At 39.0% G+C, this 18,008-nt stretch overlaps 6 protein-coding genes across 6 annotated transcripts; 4 read left to right on the top strand and 2 right to left on the bottom strand. All coding sequences in view use genetic code 12, as the record gives it.

Annotated features, from left to right (window-relative positions):
• Nucleotides 1–3,066: 3,066 nt before the first annotated feature.
• CLN3 (cyclin) lies at nt 3,067–4,101 on the top strand (the record flags this gene model as incomplete). Its single annotated transcript, XM_049323524.1, has 1 exon — nt 3,067–4,101. The coding sequence occupies one exon, from the start codon at nt 3,067–3,069 to the stop codon at nt 4,099–4,101; it is 1,035 nt and encodes a 344-aa protein (XP_049180638.1).
• A 1,326-nt stretch (nt 4,102–5,427) lies between these two features.
• Nucleotides 5,428–6,798, top strand: KGF56_002308 (uncharacterized protein; the record flags this gene model as incomplete). The annotated part of the gene is made up of 1 exon (XM_049323523.1): nt 5,428–6,798. One exon carries the CDS (start codon nt 5,428–5,430, stop codon nt 6,796–6,798), a length of 1,371 nt encoding a protein of 456 aa, XP_049180637.1.
• A 961-nt stretch (nt 6,799–7,759) lies between these two features.
• On the top strand, nt 7,760–8,896 carry GDS1 (Gds1p; the record flags this gene model as incomplete). The annotated part of the gene is made up of 1 exon (XM_049323522.1): nt 7,760–8,896. The coding sequence occupies one exon, from the start codon at nt 7,760–7,762 to the stop codon at nt 8,894–8,896; it is 1,137 nt and encodes a 378-aa protein (XP_049180636.1).
• Nucleotides 8,897–8,990: 94 nt separating this feature from the next.
• KGF56_002306 (putative electron-transferring-flavoprotein dehydrogenase) lies at nt 8,991–10,787 on the bottom strand (the record flags this gene model as incomplete). Its single annotated transcript, XM_049323521.1, has 1 exon — nt 8,991–10,787. One exon carries the CDS (start codon nt 10,785–10,787, stop codon nt 8,991–8,993), a length of 1,797 nt encoding a protein of 598 aa, XP_049180635.1.
• A 151-nt stretch (nt 10,788–10,938) lies between these two features.
• On the bottom strand, nt 10,939–13,296 carry CDC24 (Rho family guanine nucleotide exchange factor; the record flags this gene model as incomplete). Its single annotated transcript, XM_049323520.1, has 1 exon — nt 10,939–13,296. One exon carries the CDS (start codon nt 13,294–13,296, stop codon nt 10,939–10,941), a length of 2,358 nt encoding a protein of 785 aa, XP_049180634.1.
• Nucleotides 13,297–14,203: 907 nt separating this feature from the next.
• Nucleotides 14,204–17,773, top strand: BUD2 (Bud2p; the record flags this gene model as incomplete). Its single annotated transcript, XM_049323519.1, has 1 exon — nt 14,204–17,773. One exon carries the CDS (start codon nt 14,204–14,206, stop codon nt 17,771–17,773), a length of 3,570 nt encoding a protein of 1,189 aa, XP_049180633.1.
• Nucleotides 17,774–18,008: the final 235 nt, after the last annotated feature.

Here is an 18,008-nt window from a genome sequence, read left to right as displayed (position 1 = left end):
GTGTACTGTTTAGTGTGTAGTGTCTGTGTGTGCTATTAATGATGCGGCAATCTTTTTTTTTTTTTTTTTTTTTTTGTTTTCAGTCATTCCATACCTGAACATCTTCATTTTAAAAGANTGGGGATGAAAGAGGGGAATTCGATGAAGAGAGAAGTTAAATAAGAGTAAATTAAACTGGAAGTGACATTGTTTTTTTGTTTTTTTTATCTTTGTTTTTTTTTTTTGTTTTTTTTTTTTTTTTTTTTTTTTTTTTTTTTTTTTTTCTCCTCCCAGAATCAGGCGCTACTCACATATAAAGAGCGCCATTCTCTTTTTAAGTCCTCCAAATTATATACTTCATGTATGCTGTACTGATTGTTCATTTTTTGGTTTTTTACGAATTGAAAGGGGGAGATGCGCCAGGTGATATAGATGCGCAAAATAGAGAAAGATAGCTTGTGATAGTGGTTATTTACTAGGTTTTGAATTTCTAGAAAGTTATAATAATCATTCCGCTTTCTTGACGGGGAAAAAGCCAAAAAAAGAAAAAAAATAATAATAATAATCAATTAGAGGAAACAAAAAGCACAACCAAAACGTACACCTCTAAAAAGAGTTTTCTCTAACTTCCAAAGCGTACACTTTCCAGAGTATATACCTTCTCTCTTTTAGTTGATTTGCGGCACGGGGATTAGTTGCCCTTATACCTCTCTCCTCTCTCCTCTCCTCCCCCTTTCTTGGTAGCTGAGAAAATTAAAGACTCACCAATTTGAGTAAATAGATCTTGCTAAGAAAAATAAGAAAAGAAGAACAACATCCAGAAAAGAAAAAACAAAAAATAAAAAAGGAGGAGGAAGAAGAAGAACCATATACTAAAGCCAATCAGAATAAGGGACTGTTAAGCGGGGAGCTTATCCAATGAAAACAGAAATAGTGTTTAAAGAAAAAGAGCTTCATTTGAAATACCATTCTGTGTGTCTCACTTGTGTCTCTTCCTATAGACGAGCTGCTTTGAAAGGAGAATGTGATTCGACTCGTGATTACTTCACCATTCCTGTAGAGAAGAAAGGGCAGTTAAATCCATTCTTTTTTTTTTGTTCTTCTTACTTGAGAATATTCCCCTTTACATCGAAATTGGCTGATTTCATCAGTTTCGTTATCTCTGCATCATTATTAAAAATGTCAAACCCGTTCATTACTGCTAACCATTTAGCCAATTGCTACAAACCATTTTTACCGTTTTTGCAAAGTACATATAGATTTTGTGGAGTCAATAGCAAGAAAGTTAAAACAGCTTAACAATATGAAAAAGAAAGAAAGAAAAAAAAAAAAAAAAGTCGTTGTCTGTCTACTACTATGCTCCGACACAAAATAAAATTTCAAGGGGGAGAAGCGGAAAAAAAACCAAGAATGGAAAGGGAAGGGAGGAGAAGCTGAAGGAGAAGGAAAAGGAGGATCGGAGGGATAAATATAGGGGATCACATTGGAGAAAAAAAAAAAAAAAAAAGGAAGAAACATGGAAATATGGCTATAGTCCATACCATACTTGGTCAATAGCTCATCATGAATCATCTTAGCTCATGGATATCTCTTTTGGTGTATATAAAAAAATGAAACAACAATGGTTCCAGGGGATGTTGATAAGTAACGTCATCTACTATTTAGTTGATCCCACCAACAGTCAACGACAAGATACAAAAGAGATTTACTTTATAGAGAAAAGAAGAATAATTAAAAAAAAAAAAAAACCAAAAAAAAAAATAAAATATCATTCTTTGTTAGTCGGTTTGCTGAGGCACTTTCATTTAGAGCGTTGTAGTTATTGCACAAAGATTAGATACCATCGTTGCCGTTGTCGTCGTCACAAACAAACTCCCAAACTCACAAATACTCTCTCAGAGACAATCTCTTAGAGACAATCTCTCAAAGACACTCTTTCAGAGACACTCTCTCCCTGATTCTTCTATTTTTCCCTCCCTTGTGATCTTGCCTTACAAGTTGTCTTCATTTAAAGGCAGCATCGTACACCTATAATAGCAATTAGCACATATGGTTAATATCTATGAGTATCGGGAGTTATCTCCAATAATTTCAGCACTTTATTTCTTTTCCTCTCTACCTCCCTTTCCCCATTTTGTGATCAATAAGATGCGGAAGACACCAAATAATGTTTTTTTTTTTTTTTTTTTATTGTCAATCGTTGGACACAAAATAACAAAGTAATTAAAAAAAAGACAGAGAAAATGAAAAAAAGACAGAGAAAATGAGAAAAAGACAGAGACAGAAAGTGAGAAAATTAATAAAAAAGAAATCTCAATGTCCAACTCAGAAGATATTAAAGAAAAATTATTGGTGAAAAGTTACACAATGAGAGCGGCGACGACGACGGCAGCGACAACGACACCGGGTAAAGCAGAACAACACATAATGTCTCCTTTAATTAAGGAGTTTCAATATATATATCATTACAAATTTCCTAGGTTTTTCGATAAACTTTTTTCCCAATCTTAATCATTGAACATTATTGTATTGCCTATAGTATCAACTGTTGCTATTACTGCTGCTTACTGCCACTACCATTACAACAACAACAACAACAACTACTACTAACTATACTCAGTTGCTTTAACTAGCTTAACTAAACACCTGTATCTTGATACCCGTTGTTGTCTGCCAACCATCTTGCTTTCCTGACTTCACGCTGCTCACTACTGCCATAACTCTCTTTGTCCACTCTTTTGTTTTCCACTTGTTGAGTACACTAAAAGAAAAAGAAAAGAGAAAAAAAAAAGAGAGAGAGAGAGAAAGATACAGAGAGCACACACTCATTCAACGTTATCTTCTACGAGTTATTTGCATTTATCAATCGTCCTCCCTATAGTACTGGCTACTATTACATTGAAATCTTTTTTACAACCAAATTTTGTTCTTCTTTTTTTTATATATACATTTTTAGCTTTTATATTCCTTTTCTTTTTTTTTTTTTTGTTTTTTTTTTTTACAACATTAGAATAAGTATATAAAAAAACATCCTTCCCCCGTTCCCCCACACAACGAACTACACACATTATCATCCTCAATATCATCATGGCTAATTCACCCGATTCCTTCCTCCAGGTTAGAGTTTCAGAATCGCAAAGGAAAGCTTCTCATTACATGGTGCAACAGATGGAACATAGTGCACACAAGGAATCCATTGATGAATATCAATTGGACCAGTTGGAACATTTGCTTTCAGTGGAGATTAGTACGTTACCATGCTTGGCGTTGATAGAGCAGCAGCCCGAGATCAGATTGAGCATGAGACCTTTGCTCCTTGATTTTTTATTGGAAGTGATCACCATCCTCAATCTCTCGAGATCCACGTTCCCCTTTACAGTCAATTTGATTGACCGTTATTGCTCAACGAGGATTATCAAGAAGCAACATTACCAATTGTTGGGGCTTACGTGTTTATGGATTTGCTGCAAGAATCTCGACTCAAAGCATAAGGTGCCTTCGTTGGACGATTTGAGTAAAATTTGCGTTGGTGGCTACTCCAAAGGCTTATTCATGGAGATGGAGAAACACATATTAAAGTCGTTGGACTGGGTTGTTTACAGCCCCACATGTGATTCATTTGTGGATTTATTCCTCAATTTGCTCACCTCTCTTGACGACACAAACGCACAAATCATCAAGACGTCCTACCACAAGATCAAGGTTTCTGCTTATTATCTTGGCGAACTATTCCAATTCTACCCAAATATATACTTTGACTATACATCATCGCAAGTTGCGATTTTGGCTACAATGTCAAGCATTTCGCAGTTGAAGCTCCCAATAAATTTGATGTATATTCTACAATTTTACAACTTCTACTCAACCGCCCCATTGAGCATTGAGAGTTTCCAGCAAGTATTTAGAAACATTCGGTTTTTGAGTGTACCAAATAGTTTACAAAAGAAATACTCGCACCAACCTATTCATCAAAGAAATATGCCAAGAACCCCTAGAATGGCCATGCCTAGAACTCCTGGCCCAAGTCCTTTAGGGAACCCAGAAAGAAAAAGGCGCGAGGAGTTGGAATCGCAAAGTATTGTTGTGAAAAGAAGAAGAAGTTGTATAGAGGAAATAGAATAAAAATAATTAAAAAAAAAAATAAAAAAAAAAAATAAAAAAAAGATTCTATTGATTAGAATGTCTTAATGGTTGTTTCCCTTTTGTTTTTTCTTCGTAAGAACCTGAAATTGGAAAAAACACAATTGACTAAAAAAAACTCTCTTCAGTAATCACACCACCCATGGGGTTAAGGGGGGGAGGGGGGAGCAGCAGAAGGATAGTATTATTGGTAGTAAGAAAAAAAAAAAAATAGAGAAGAAGAAAAAAACAGGGGATAAGAGAGAGTAATTTAATTGTAGCATATTTTAGATGCGCATGAGAGTTTCAGAATTACACTACATACCTATGCAAGTGTGGCCCATCATAGTGTACTCTGCACCATTGGCTATGTATAGAAGAACGTGGTGAAAGTTCTTGATGAAACACGTATAGTGGATAAATTAGTAATTATACAACTCAGATAAACCGAGAAGTGAGCTCACTTGAAGACTATTTGATTATTGATTAATGATTCTTGTTTTGTTTCTATGTTTTTTTTTTTTTTTTTTTTTTTTTTTTTTTTCTTGTTTCTAATATAAAAAAAAAAAATTTATGGAAGGAATTTTTTTTTTTTTTTTTTTTTTTTTTTTTTTTTTTTTTTTTTTTTTTTTTTTTTTTTTTTTTTTTTTTTTTTTTTTTTTTTTTTTTTTTTTTTTTTTTTTTTTTTTTTTTTTTTTTTTTTTTTTTTTTTTTTTTTTTTTTTTTTTTTTTTTTTTTTTTTTTTTTTTTTTTTTTTTTTTTTTTTTTTTTTTTTTTTTTTTTTTTTTTTTTTTTTTTTTTTTTTTTTTTTTTTTTTTTTTTTTTTTTTTTTTTTTTTTTTTTTTTTTTTTTTTTTTTTTTTTTTTTTTTTTTTTTTTTTTTTTTTTTTTTTTTTTTTTTTTTTTTTTTTTTTTTTTTTTTTTTTTTTTTTTTTTTTTTTTTTTTTTTTTTTTTTTTTTTTTTTTTTTTTTTTTTTTTTTTTTTTTTTTTTTTTTTTTTTTTTTTTTTTTTTTTTTTTTTTTTTTTTTTTTTTTTTTTTTTTTTTTTTTTTTTTTTTTTTTTTTTTTTTTTTTTTTTTTTTTTTTTTTTTTTTTTTTTTTTTTTTTTTTTTTTTTTTTTTTTTTTTTTTTTTTTTTTTTTTTTTTTTTTTTTTTTTTTTTTTTTTTTTTTTTTTTTTTTTTTTTTTTTTTTTTTTTTTTTTTTTTTTTTTTTTTTTTTTTTTTTTTTTTTTTTTTTTTTTTTTTTTTTTTTTTTTTTTTTTTTCTGTAAGTACAAATAGAAAAAAAAATTAAGTGAGAAGAGAAGTTAATTCTTTTCGTAATGTAAGCAATGACTGATACTGATGGTGATGATAAGACACCGGTAACGGAGATCAATGAGTACCAAGGGTATACATTGGCCCCAGGAACCCAGATTGTGACAGTCGATGGCAGCACAATCTCAGGAGAGGATTTTTTTGACAAGTTTATCAGTAACAGACAACCTGTTAAGGTGGTGGGGGAACGTTTGGTTTTATTAGACAGGCTCAAGTTGGCAAACATTGTGAGCACATTGAAATGGGATGACGACGAGGACGAGTTGCAAGTGGAAAGAAGCTGTGACGGAGGATTTGGGTCTTCGCAGGAGAGAGTTTATATGACGTTTAATGAGTTGGTGGAAAGGTTGCAGAGAGGAGAGGACGACTATTACTTAACCACGCAGTATGAACAGCTCGAACGACATGAAAAGCCATTTGGATCAGACACAGATTCAGACACAGATTCAGATTCAGATTCGCCTTCGGCATTGTCAATGAATGTCAGCAACATCCATGATGATTTTGAGGAGATGATTAATGGAGAGGTGAAAGAAGCAGAAGCAGCGGCCAGAGTTGAAGATTTGTACCAAGCACCATTGACAAATCTCACTGATACCACGACTCTTCCACTACACCCTCGACTCATCCCCACCTTGATTCCGCAACAAATCAACTTGTGGATGGGGAGAACCAGACCTACAGAGTTTACTGTTGATACTACACGTCCCTTGACACACTTGGGAAGACAAGTTCCAATGCACGGATCGAGTTCCGGGTTGCACCATGACCATGCCGACAATCTCTACATACAAGTTCAAGGACACAAAAAGTTTACGCTTTATAGTCCAGCAGATGCAACAAAGTTGTACACCTTTGGAAAGATCCACAAGGTCTTTGAGAATGGTGTAATTGACTATGAGAGAAACGAGGCAGCACCCAAATGGAATTCTATACGCGATGACGGTGCAATTGTTGCTGACGTTTCGAGATGGAAGGGTGAGGAGGTCGATAATGAAGAAGACCAAGAGATTATCCTGTCATCTAGCACCAATGTAGTAGAGCCACCAAGCTTCTCCAAAGTGCCTCCTGCGCTTCTTCACTTGGAGTCAATGGACACCGAGACAAAAGAGCATGTGAAAGTGTTTGCAGAAAAGTATTTCCCGGGCATTCTACAATTGAATAAGATGGAAGTGTGGTTAGAAGAGGGTCAAATGTTGTATTTACCTGCCGGCTGGTTTCATGAAGTGTCGAGCTTTAACGGAGGCCGCGAGGATGTGCACATTGCCGTCAACTACTGGTTTGTTCCACCAAACGCCAAGACTTTTTCTAATCCATATAAGGACGAGTATTGGAGAGAAGATTGGAAGCTCATAGAGGAAGCAATATCCTTACTCAAAACGTGATTCCCATCAACATCCATGCAATAGGGGGCTTTTTTGGTGGGCTTTTTTGTTAGGCACTTTTGTTAGGCACTTTTGTTAGAAGCACTTTTCTTTTTTTTTGGTGGGTTTATCTTTTTCTATTTTTTTTTTAAAGTCAATTGATTTTATATATGTTTTGGTGCGAAAAATATTAACCTAGTGGTTGGAGCCCTAAGGTGGAAAAGAAAAGTTGAACTTAGTAGACCCCAACACTGAGTGCAGTGGGGTAGATGATGGTCAGTGATACGTAAACTCTATTTATCTACTACTCTATAGGTGGTGTCTACTAGATACCAGATACTGGATACCAAATACCCTTTTATCAGCACGTGAGCCTGAGAAAGGAGAAAGGAGAGTGTGTGCTAAAAGAGATGCATTTTTATATATATTAGTAGCTTAGAAGACCAACCAACGAGACAACTAGATGCCCATTATTAATTCCATTCTCTCTCATTTTCTCATCCCCCATCTTCTCCCTCTCTCTCATCCCCCATCTGCTCCCTCTCTCTCATCCCCCGTCTTTTCCCGCTCTCTCATCCCCCATATTCTCCCTCCCTCTCATCCCCCATCTTCCCCCTCTCTCTCTTTCTGTCCCTCTTTTTTTTTCTTTTTTCTTTTTCTTTTTTTTTTTTTTTTTCTCTTGAAAAATTCAATCGCAAACACAATATCTCTTTATCTAGTTTTCCACTTTCCACCAAGTTACTTCCCCATCTCATACGCTCTCTGGAGTGCAATACTAAACAGCGAACAAATATTTAATTATCATTTGTTCCATTTTTGAAACACCCGGTTGCGCTTTGGTATGAACTAGCATTTGTACTCTACATTGAATCTATCCACCACCAACATCTCCCCCTTCCCCCCCCCATCCCGCTGTTATCCCTTCTTCTTCCTGTTCCCTTGTCCTTTTTTTTTTCTTTTATATTTTTGTTCCTTCTTTGCAATGGGTACTAAGCTTGCCCCTACATTCAATGCGGATACGTTTGCTGTTAAAGCACGCGCTAGTAGCATTGCTATTGCACCAGAAGAAGATGCTATAATGAGTTCCGACGATGACGTCTATTCCAAGGTGGACCTGTCATCCACAAGAGACACTAGAGAATCAACTCCACCCACCCCGAAAGGGAAGAAGAAGAAAACAAAATACATCTCACGAGCACCCATTGCCACAGACATTTCCACATTCATTCCAGTCACAGGAGAAAGACCGCGACCCGAGCAAAAGGACCATCCTGCATTTGAAGACGAGGTTTTATACCAAATATTCTTGATACTTTGGGAAAGCAACGAAGGAATCACCGTGAAGGAGATCTGTCAGCATCTTGAGCAAGACGTGAGCAACTTGAGCACAAAGGTGTCAAACCTTGTTTCGGCAAAGATGAATGCGTATATCAAGCGATTAGAACGCGGTGATGCAACTTTAAAATACGCAATCTCACGTGCATGGAGCAGCAACTCGCCCAAGCGAATGGTTTATGCGTACAGGGGGCTCTTGGCGCCAGGCTGGGAAGCTGAAGCAAGAAAGTTGAGTGAAAAGGAAAAGAAGGTTGAGTTTGAGAAAGAGGTGAGCTTTGAAACGGAAAATGTAAAGGACACAATGATGGCGACAGGAGCAGCACAACAATCAACGGTAGCGGCAACACCAGCAGCAGCAGCAACAGCAGCAACAGCAACATCAGCAGCAACAGCGGCAACAGCGGCAACGGCAGCAGCGGCAGCAGCGGCATTACCATCATTAACAGCCACAACCAGTTTCAAAGGTATAGAGAACTTCCACTTATGTGTGCCAACCACCACCCCCGGGTTCTTACTAACCAGGAGTACGACTAGGGACTCTGTTGAAAATTTGGATGAAGAGGATCTGTTAGTAACAGTTGCATCAGCTGCGCGGCGCGGATCTAGAGCTTTCAGTCTACATAGTGCAGATGCTGCTGCTGGAGGTGCTGCGCTCCATGCATCAGCGTGCAGAGCAGCATCCATCAGCTTTGATGCAGAGCATTTGAAATGGTTTAGATCTGGGTTTGTCGATATTGGCGCCCCCGAGGATGTGAACTTGTCCGATTTGGATCGATTCTTTTAGATATGAAAATTTCATGTACATGTATATTTGCTTGTATTATATGTATATACTTTTTTTTTTTTTATTTTATTATTTTTTTTTTATTTCTTCCCCCTTAGGTCATATAATAGTTTGGACCATCGCCCCCCTCGGGGACCTTCCACGTAATATCCTGAGTAGGAGTTTTGATGTCGCATGTTTTGCAATGGATACAGTTTTGCGAGTTGATTCTAAACTCAACTCCTAATGGGTTTGATTTGTCCTCGACATATTCGTAAACTCCCGCAGGACAGAACCTCTCCTCGACCCCCTTGTATGCTGGCCAGCTCTTTTCCGCATGTTGTTGTAGATTCTCCACATACAAATGGCTAGGCTGGTTTTCTCTGTGCATGGTACCAGTGCGACTTACCGAGGTGGCAATATCGTACGAGAGGACGCCGTCTGGTTTGGGATACTCGATTGGAGCATAGTGTTGAGCTTTTTGTGTTGCTGCAGCATCGCCGTGACCAAACTGCAATGTCCATGGCTCTTTCCCCTTGATGGTGGTGGTAAAGCCAGAGTAGGCCATTCCACCCACAACACCAAGCTTGGAGTTAAAGCTTGGCCGCACATTCCGCACACTGTGTAACTCATCATATATGGAGGATCTCTTTACTTTAGACTCATACTCAAGCTCCAGCTCCAGCTTTTTGTTGTAGATACACTTAGCAGCAATGATGCCGGACCTTATTGCAGTGTGGGTCCCTTTGATCTTGCACACATTCAAGAACCCGGCACCGTCTCCAACAAGAAGCCCACCATTGAACTCCAACTTGGGAAGCGACTGGATCCCTCCTTCCACCAAGGTACGTGCAGCAAAGCTTATGCATTTACCGCCCGTCAACACATTGGAGTAGTACGGATGGTGTTTCATCTTTTGAAACTCAAAGTAAGGGGAGATGTATGGGTTTTTATAGTCCAATCCGATAACCAACCCTACTGCAACAAGGCCATTACCGAAATGGTACATAAACCCACCGCCATAGCTGGCCGACTGTTTGGTCAATGGATACCCCAATGTGTGCGAAACATAGCCCTTTTTAAACTTTTCAGGGTTGACCTCCCATACCTCTTTGATCCCCAATCCATACGTTTGCGGATCAGAGTTCTTTCTCAAGTTGAACCGTTTAATCAACTGTTTTGTCAATGATCCATGGCACCCTTCTGCAAAAACAGTTGTTTGTGCAGTGAACTCTAGCCCTCGCTCAAATGATGGTTTGGGTCTACCCTTTGAGTCTATGCCCATGTCCTGTGTTGCGACTCCAATAACACAAGTGTCATCTTTATCGTAGAGAACCTCGCTAACAGCAACACCGGAGTATAACTCGACCCCCAACTCCTCTGCTTGCTCACTCAAGTACTTTACCACAGTGTTCAAACTGACTATATAGTTGCCCTTGTTTGATAGCTGTGGCGGTTCAGGCAACAGCCATGTGGACTTTTTCGTGAGGTACTTCATATGGTTAGATGTCACTTTTGTCACAAGATCCTCTGGTAGTGGGATATCCTCCTGATCAGAAGAGTCGGGGAACAACTCTCTAAACGCTTGTGGTTCTATTACTGCTCCACTAACAGTGTGGCCACCAAAGTCGGCGGCTTTTTCCAAAACAACAACACGCATATCTCCCAGTCCATTTTGGTTATCTAGCTGCTTCAACTTGATTGCAGTGGCTAGCCCCGCGGGGCCTCCTCCCACTATACACACATCTACTTCATCCCGCACCCTCTCCTGGTTCAATATTTGGAGTTGCTCCGGCGAACAACTTGCAAGAGGTGGAGGGGGAGTAGAAAGGGGCCGTTTCCAGATACCTCTGGATACAGCACTTTTGTACAGAAGTGCCAATACACTCTTTCTGCGTAACACTCGAAACATGGTGTACAGGCTGGGAAAAAAAAAAAAAGAAAAGTGAGAAGCAATAGAAAAAAAAAAAAAAAAAAACCACTAAAAATAAAAATATAAAAAAAAAACAAAAAAACACTTGAGGCAAATCACATTGCGTGGATTACTCATATGAGTCGTCGTCTCAGGACACCCATATGGTGATTGTGTTTTTCCCATTTAATTCGTCCACTGCCAAACTCCAATCATCGTTGGAGTCCAACACGACAAAGTCGCCATCCTCGTCCTTGTACCGTAATTTGGTCACTAGTATATCCTCGCTCACCACATCGCTGACGGCTATCTTTGCCGAGATCTTCAGATATAGCTCGTGAAACAGCATTTGGGAGCTAACTATGAGCAACTCGCGTACTTTAGTGTGGTTGTAAATCATGCTAATGTGGATGTCGAATGTTGTTGATTGTGGTGCCAGTGATAAGGGTGTTGTTGTGGTGGAATTACCGTACGATGCCGTCGACGATGACGACGATAGTCTCATATACTCGGCAGACTTTGAACGTGACCCGTTGCGCATCATGCTATGAGTGGACGAAGAAGAGTGGTGTCTAGACGCCGGCCCGTTTGCGGAGCGTAAATGGTGATGTTCAAACAGCACCGACTCTGTTGCGCCGCCGATGTAGTCGTATATGGAGGAGTCGTTTGTGTTTGTGGACAGTTGGGAGTCACGTAATTTTTTATTCATGTGTGCGTTCATTTCGTTTGTCTTTAAAGTGCGGAGACAGTGTTCCCACTGGTTTCGAGTTTCTTCTGAGCGGTACTTTAGGGTGAAGGAACCGCTTTCCCTCTTGCCAGACCACGCAATCACCAAGGTGTACCCGTTAGATGAACGGGGAGTAATGTTGTAGATCTCCTGTATGTACACTCTTCCCCTTAGCTCAAGCGGGGTTTTATCGTTTTTGGCATTGAGCGACTCCAATAAGCTTGCTGATGACTGCGATACGCTAGATGAAGACTTTTTTCTTCCATTAAAAATCGACTTCTTTTCTGGCTTTTCTGTTGCAGCTTTATCCACCTCGACAAAGAAGAAGATGATTTTTTCAAAAAGGTATGCAACATAGTCCCTTTCAGTTTCAGAGTCTTTAACGCCAACGACGCCATGGTATAAGAGCTCGCCCTGGTCTTTCAAGCTGAAGCCTCTCCAATTGCTCACCCTCTCCACCAACTTGTGTAGAAAGTCTACGTTTTCGGACCTTCTCCTAGCTTCATTGACCTGATTTGCCACTTCCTTCATTGCGGCTCTTGCCACATGCAACTCATCTGAGGGGGTACTGTAAGGATCATTCTTGATAAACTCTTTCAACAAGAGCGGATACTTGCACAACCTTTGGATCGGTTTCAAAATGTATGACTGCAACTCAAACCCAGGGTCGATTAGGGATGAGGCCTTTCGCAAACTAGCAATCTCCTTATTGATCAAGTCAATGGCCGCAGGCTGGCCTACAGTCCACGGCTCGTATGCCTTGAACGGTCCGAAACTCGCATGTATAAAGATGGACCCGAGTCTCTGGTATTTCGCAGGCACGTTGATATTGCACTCCATAGAATTGAGAAACCTTCTTTGAAAGTCGACAATCTCGTTCAAGTTGGGGAACAAACAATGGATCTGCTCTGAGGTTAGCGCATCCTTTTGCACCAACTCGTTCTTATACATTAGCAACAACTCCAAGTCATGTACATACTTTCTCTCTGTGTCAACAATCTCTTTAAACACCTTTGACCGCTCGTCTGTAATCTGCACCTCCAAGTTGAGATCATCTTCTTCATAAGCAAACTCTGGGTTTAAGTCCAAGAGCCTGTTGACAAATGCAACTATTCTAAGCAAATCCTGAGTGCTGTCTGAAAACACATTTGATATTGTAAACAACTCATCGTCCTCAAAATCCAAGTGTGTTTTAACCGCAATGAGAAAATCGTAAACCGACTTTTTGCACACCCTTACATCATCTGAACAAATAACAGCAATAGTGTGCTCCGAGAGATGGTTGAATATCAAGCATAACGACGCACCCTCTTGGAACAATTGCCATAGTTGAGTTGCTGGGTCCACACTAATACTGGCAGGCAATACACCAGCAGCAAAAGTTAATAAATTCTCCTGATAAACATTTGTGCCGTGGGTGGCATGATAACGATGAGATCCACTTCCGTTTGAACTGCCAGACTGGATCGATAATCGATCCATTGTTGTAGTGTTTCTCTCCTGTGCCAAACTAAGCGATTGCTGCTCACATAACTTTTCTGCTTTGGCAAAAGCCAAATTCATTAATGGCTCCATGCCATCCAACATCATTAGTCTACGCTTTAATGTTTCGCATTTGTAATACAAGTGATCTTGTGGCTTGCTTGGTTTGTTGAAGTTACTCAAATTGAGTGGTCCCGACAGATTGGATCTGGAAGGGGTCGATGATGACGACGAGCCAAAGGAATAATTAGACAGCGTGGTGGAAAATGAACGGAAAGGTGGCGGATGGTTAGAGTCCATACTACTGTAGAAGGAAGAAAGAAAGAGAAAAAAAAAAAAAAAACCAAAAAAAACCAAAAAAAAATAATAGAAAAGCAGAAAAATAAGTAGATATAAGAAGGGGGAAAAAAAAAAGGAGGTGAAACAAGGAGTGAAAGTGATTTAGTAAAGGTGATTATATGAGAGTGATTTAGTGAAAGTGATTAATTGAGAGTAATTAATTGAGAGTGATTTAGTGAAGGTAATTAATGAGTATTTAGTGAGAGTAATTAATGAGAGTAATTAATCAAAGTAATTAGTGAAATTGATAGAGTAGTGTGTGCCCAAACTCAAACTCGCACTAAACATGAGCATTAATTAAAAATGTATCCTGGGCCCACCACTAGTATGAAACAGCTCGTCATTATAATAGACCTAATCTTGTATATAAAAAACAAGGTGCAGTGCACTACACATATGGTGGACTACCCCGCTACTCTACATCCATACAAACTCTCTTTCTCTCAGTGGACTCAGGGGTGTATATAGTGACGCACTTATCAATAACCAAGTTTTTCGTCGTCAATATTATCTAATTACATATATGTATCTATATACTTCCCCGTTTTGGAAATACTCACTACGCGCCACGTCCATCTCTATACACACACGGGGTAATTTTTTTTGCTGATAGTACACACACATTGTTCCTCCCATAAAGCATACCATAAAAGAAAAACAAATCCAAAAAAAAAAAAAAAAAAAAAAAAAAAAAAAAAAAAAAAAAAAAAAAAAAAAAANAAGTAAAAGAACACGAACACGAAGACGCAACGAGCCAAAAAAAAAAAAAAAAAAAAATGAAAATCAAAATGACAACGAAAAAAAAAAGAAAAAAAAGAACAAGAACGAGATATTGTTCAATGCACTAGTTGCTGACTGATTGTCCAAAATGGCTTATCCGTCCCAGTTCCACAAGATTGTATGTCGAAACAAAGGGAGGTTTGAAGGGTCAAACTTTCTCGTGTCCACTGACTCGATCAGCTGGATCTATGTAGCGTCGATCTCTATTACTGAGCATGGACAATTGTTCACCTCAGATAACAACAATAACCATTATCTCCTCCTCCCATCTTTGCAATCATGCTATATCCAAATATGCCCCAATACAGGTACACCAAAGTCGCCCACACAAACAACGTTCCAGGCTAAACGGAAAGGTGGCAAGGAAAATGGACCAATTGAACACACTGATGAGGATCCACCCGCGATTTTCATCAAGACGTGCGAAAATGAAAAGTTGTATATCCGAGTAGCATCGAAAAGCAACTTTGGTAATCTCATCAGCAGCTTGATTGTTTGGCAAAACTTGAAGCCGCGCGGGTTGGCCAAGAAATGGTACAGTCAGAAGAAAGTTGTTGTTGATGGAGGTAAGCCTCATGAGTTGTTGGTGTGTCGGTTCAAGATATATGCACCAATACCAAGCAAGTACAAGAACCTACATATCATCACGGGGCCAAAGGTGCCCGTGTACCAGCCAAAAGTGGACAAGAAGGACGTTCCTGCTACGCCACAGGTTATTGAGAGCAATAACATCAATGAGGGCTGGTTCTATGCAATGGGTGCACTCAACTCCAATGGGATTCTCAACTTCATCAGCGAGTTGGACGGAACCTTGCTCTACTCAATTGATATAAAGAGCATTTACACAAGTGAAATACGGGAGATGCACAACTCGATATTCAATAGCTCAAATGTGCTCTTTATAGGACCATTGAAGGAGTTGCGGTACAACAATGCTATTAGAACAACCTCCACCCTTAGTGCGGACCAACTAATGACAAGCCTCCTAACACGAGAAGGCAAAAACATCCAGAGTAATCAGCGTATATTCATCGAGTTTCCCTTGCACATAGACTTGGAGGACTGGTTTGTTGGTTTAAACTACTTTGCCAGGAGAGAGTACATTGGATCGTGCACTTCAGAGTCCAAACCAACAACACCAGATGAGAGCAACCCCAATCCGTGCCTTGCAGACTTTAGCCGCGCGCATTTCAGGGTGTCCAAGAAGATATCCATCGATATCATTGAAGCCAAGTTTGATGGTAATTATAGTGGTGATGCAAAAGGAGGCAAGATCTATGCCGAGGTGCGCATGTGGGGGTACCCATGGTCGAGAACTGCAATGGTTAACCACACGAGCAATCCGTTTTGGAAAGAACAGTTTCTGACAGAATTGCCAATCTCAACGCAAATGATCCACATCTTGATCAAAAAGTGTACTTTCCAAGATACTTATTCTGCGGGCGATAAGCTTATTGGTACAGTTTTTGTAACACCAAACATTCTCACAAAACAGATCAAAACAAGCACCACCATTATGACGGGGGAGCCAGACAACAAAAGTAGTAGTAATAATAATAATAATAATAGTAATGACGGTATACATCTAAGCTCTATACCAATATCCACGAGTTTCAGCAATAATAATGGTACCAGCAGTTTGGATATCGTACGGCTAACAATCTATGATCCTAATAACCTCCCCATTGGAAAGCTCCTCCTACAAGTTGAGCTCAAGGAGTTCCATATTCTTGCAGCGCCGCACTTTAAAAGCCTTGAGTTTTTACTAAAGAACGGACCCATTGACAAACTCATCCAACTCTTTAATGAGAATATGGCTGCTTCTGAGTTTGAAAGGATTAGTGTGATTCTACTAGACATTTTCCAGTGCCTTCGGCAAGAAGACCGGTTTTTCAAAACGTTGATAGAGATCTCACTTTCATCGCTTGAGAAGAAACTCTCTACAAAAAAAAGTTCATCGCAAAATAATGTGTTCAACACACTCTTCCGTGGTTCATCCATTTTCTCAAAGGCTTTGGAGAAATACAATATTCGAATAGGCCAGGAGTACTTGGAGAAAGTGTTTGGAGACTTTTTCGCCAAAATCAATAAAGAATGTAAGAATTGTGAAGTTGACCCGAGGTATGTCCGAATACAGGAAAAGGGCAATACCCAAGGGCGGAAAACAGGAAACAGTGGTGATATTGATGATAATGATAATGATGATGATGATGATGATGATGACGGTGATGATGATGTTGCCAGTGACGATGACGGGTATAACTCTGCATTAGAAAGAGAAAAGGACGAGCACATCAAACAAGTGGTTGAAGAGAATTACAAAAACCTATATGGCTATGCAGAGGAGATTTGGCACAAGATCTATATAACGTCCAATGACATACCGCAGCAGATCAAAACACAGCTCAAAAACTTTAGAACCAAAGTGGAGCTAGTATGCGAGCCCGGCGATAAAGTGACCAGTTTGAATTGCATCAGCGCATTTGTGTTTCTTCGGTTCTTCTGCCCAGCAATACTAAACCCCAAATTGTTCTACTTGACCAAGAACCACCAAACAGGAAGAACACAGCGTACTTTGACCCTCATTGCCAAGATCCTCCTCAACTTGGCAAACAGACAAGAGTTTAGTCCACATAAGGAGCCGCACCTCGTCAAAATGAATGTTTTTTTGAGAAAGCACCAGCAGGAAGTGTATGAATACTTTGATCGCATTACTGGCAGAAAAAACGATTTCAACGAAAAGATCCTAAACTTGAGCCACGAAGTAAAGCGTTTTGACTTGGGGTTGGATGAAACGTCCAACGAGTTACCCACTACACCGTATCTCATAGACAAGTATCTCCGACTAACCGAATTAGTCCACTTGCTAAACTACAGTAAGTTTGCCGCCGCTCAAAAGGATGAGAGTCTGTTGACTAGTCCCAACTCCAAACACACAAGTGCAAAAAGAGACCTCGATCCTATCAAGTTGGAAGAGTTGAACTTGAACAACGAAAACATTTACCAGATTGGGTCTCTAGAGTTTGAGCAACTGGAGTTTTTGGACCTTGCTGGAGATAATGAAACAGAAGGGTTCATCAAGTCACTATGCAATGGCAACGAGGAGTTTTTCTCCTTCATCAACTCAAATATAACGCTAAAGGATATACAAAAGCAAAGCGCGAAAATTACAAACAAGATTGCTGAATTGGAAGCGTCACTTGAAAATTATGAGTTCCCTGCCAACTATATAGGCAAAGACAACCGTTTATGGCCTGCGTTTGCAAACGATATTCTATCCAAAGCGTGGTTGGACTTGTCACGAAACGTGGTCATCACCTCCGATCTCAACTTGAGTTCAACAAGTGGTAATAATAATAATAGTGCTGCTACAAATGGTAACATCTATAAATCGCTCGTGGCCGACAACGCGTTTGCTTGTTTGAAACTACGATTCTTTGGAGATGACTACTACCTGTACAAAGCTAACTCGTCAGCGTCCAACTTGGACATAAACAAGAACTCGTTGAGTACTGCGCGTGAGAGTATACAAACAGCAACCACCATAACATCAACCGCTACAGCTGCAAAAATCGACAGGTATGCCACCAGTCTAGTGAGCAGTAAGGAGGGGCGGAAAATGCCCTTTTGGAAATGGTTAACAAAGAGGTCGTCCTAAATTTCGTATAGCAAATATAGAAGTATAGAGAATTTTTTTTTTTTTTTTTTCCCTCCTCTCCCATTTACCGTTTGTTTTGTTTTCTTTTTCTCTCTAATTCCGACCCGGTTCGTAGAACTCAACGTGTTCCGCGAAAAAAAAAAAGAAAAGAAAAGTAAAATAAAAAGAAAGAAGGAAACTCTCGCTCAGTAATTTTTTCCAAAAAAAAAACAAAAAAACAATTTGCTATAATTTT

The sequence above is a fragment of the Candida oxycetoniae genome, assembly GCF_023343755.2.
Source record: "Candida oxycetoniae strain CBS 10844 chromosome Unknown scaffold40, whole genome shotgun sequence".
In the NCBI taxonomy this organism is placed as follows: Eukaryota; Fungi; Ascomycota; class Pichiomycetes; order Serinales; family Debaryomycetaceae; genus Lodderomyces; species Lodderomyces oxycetoniae.
This window is presented reverse-complemented; position numbering and strand designations above follow the sequence as displayed.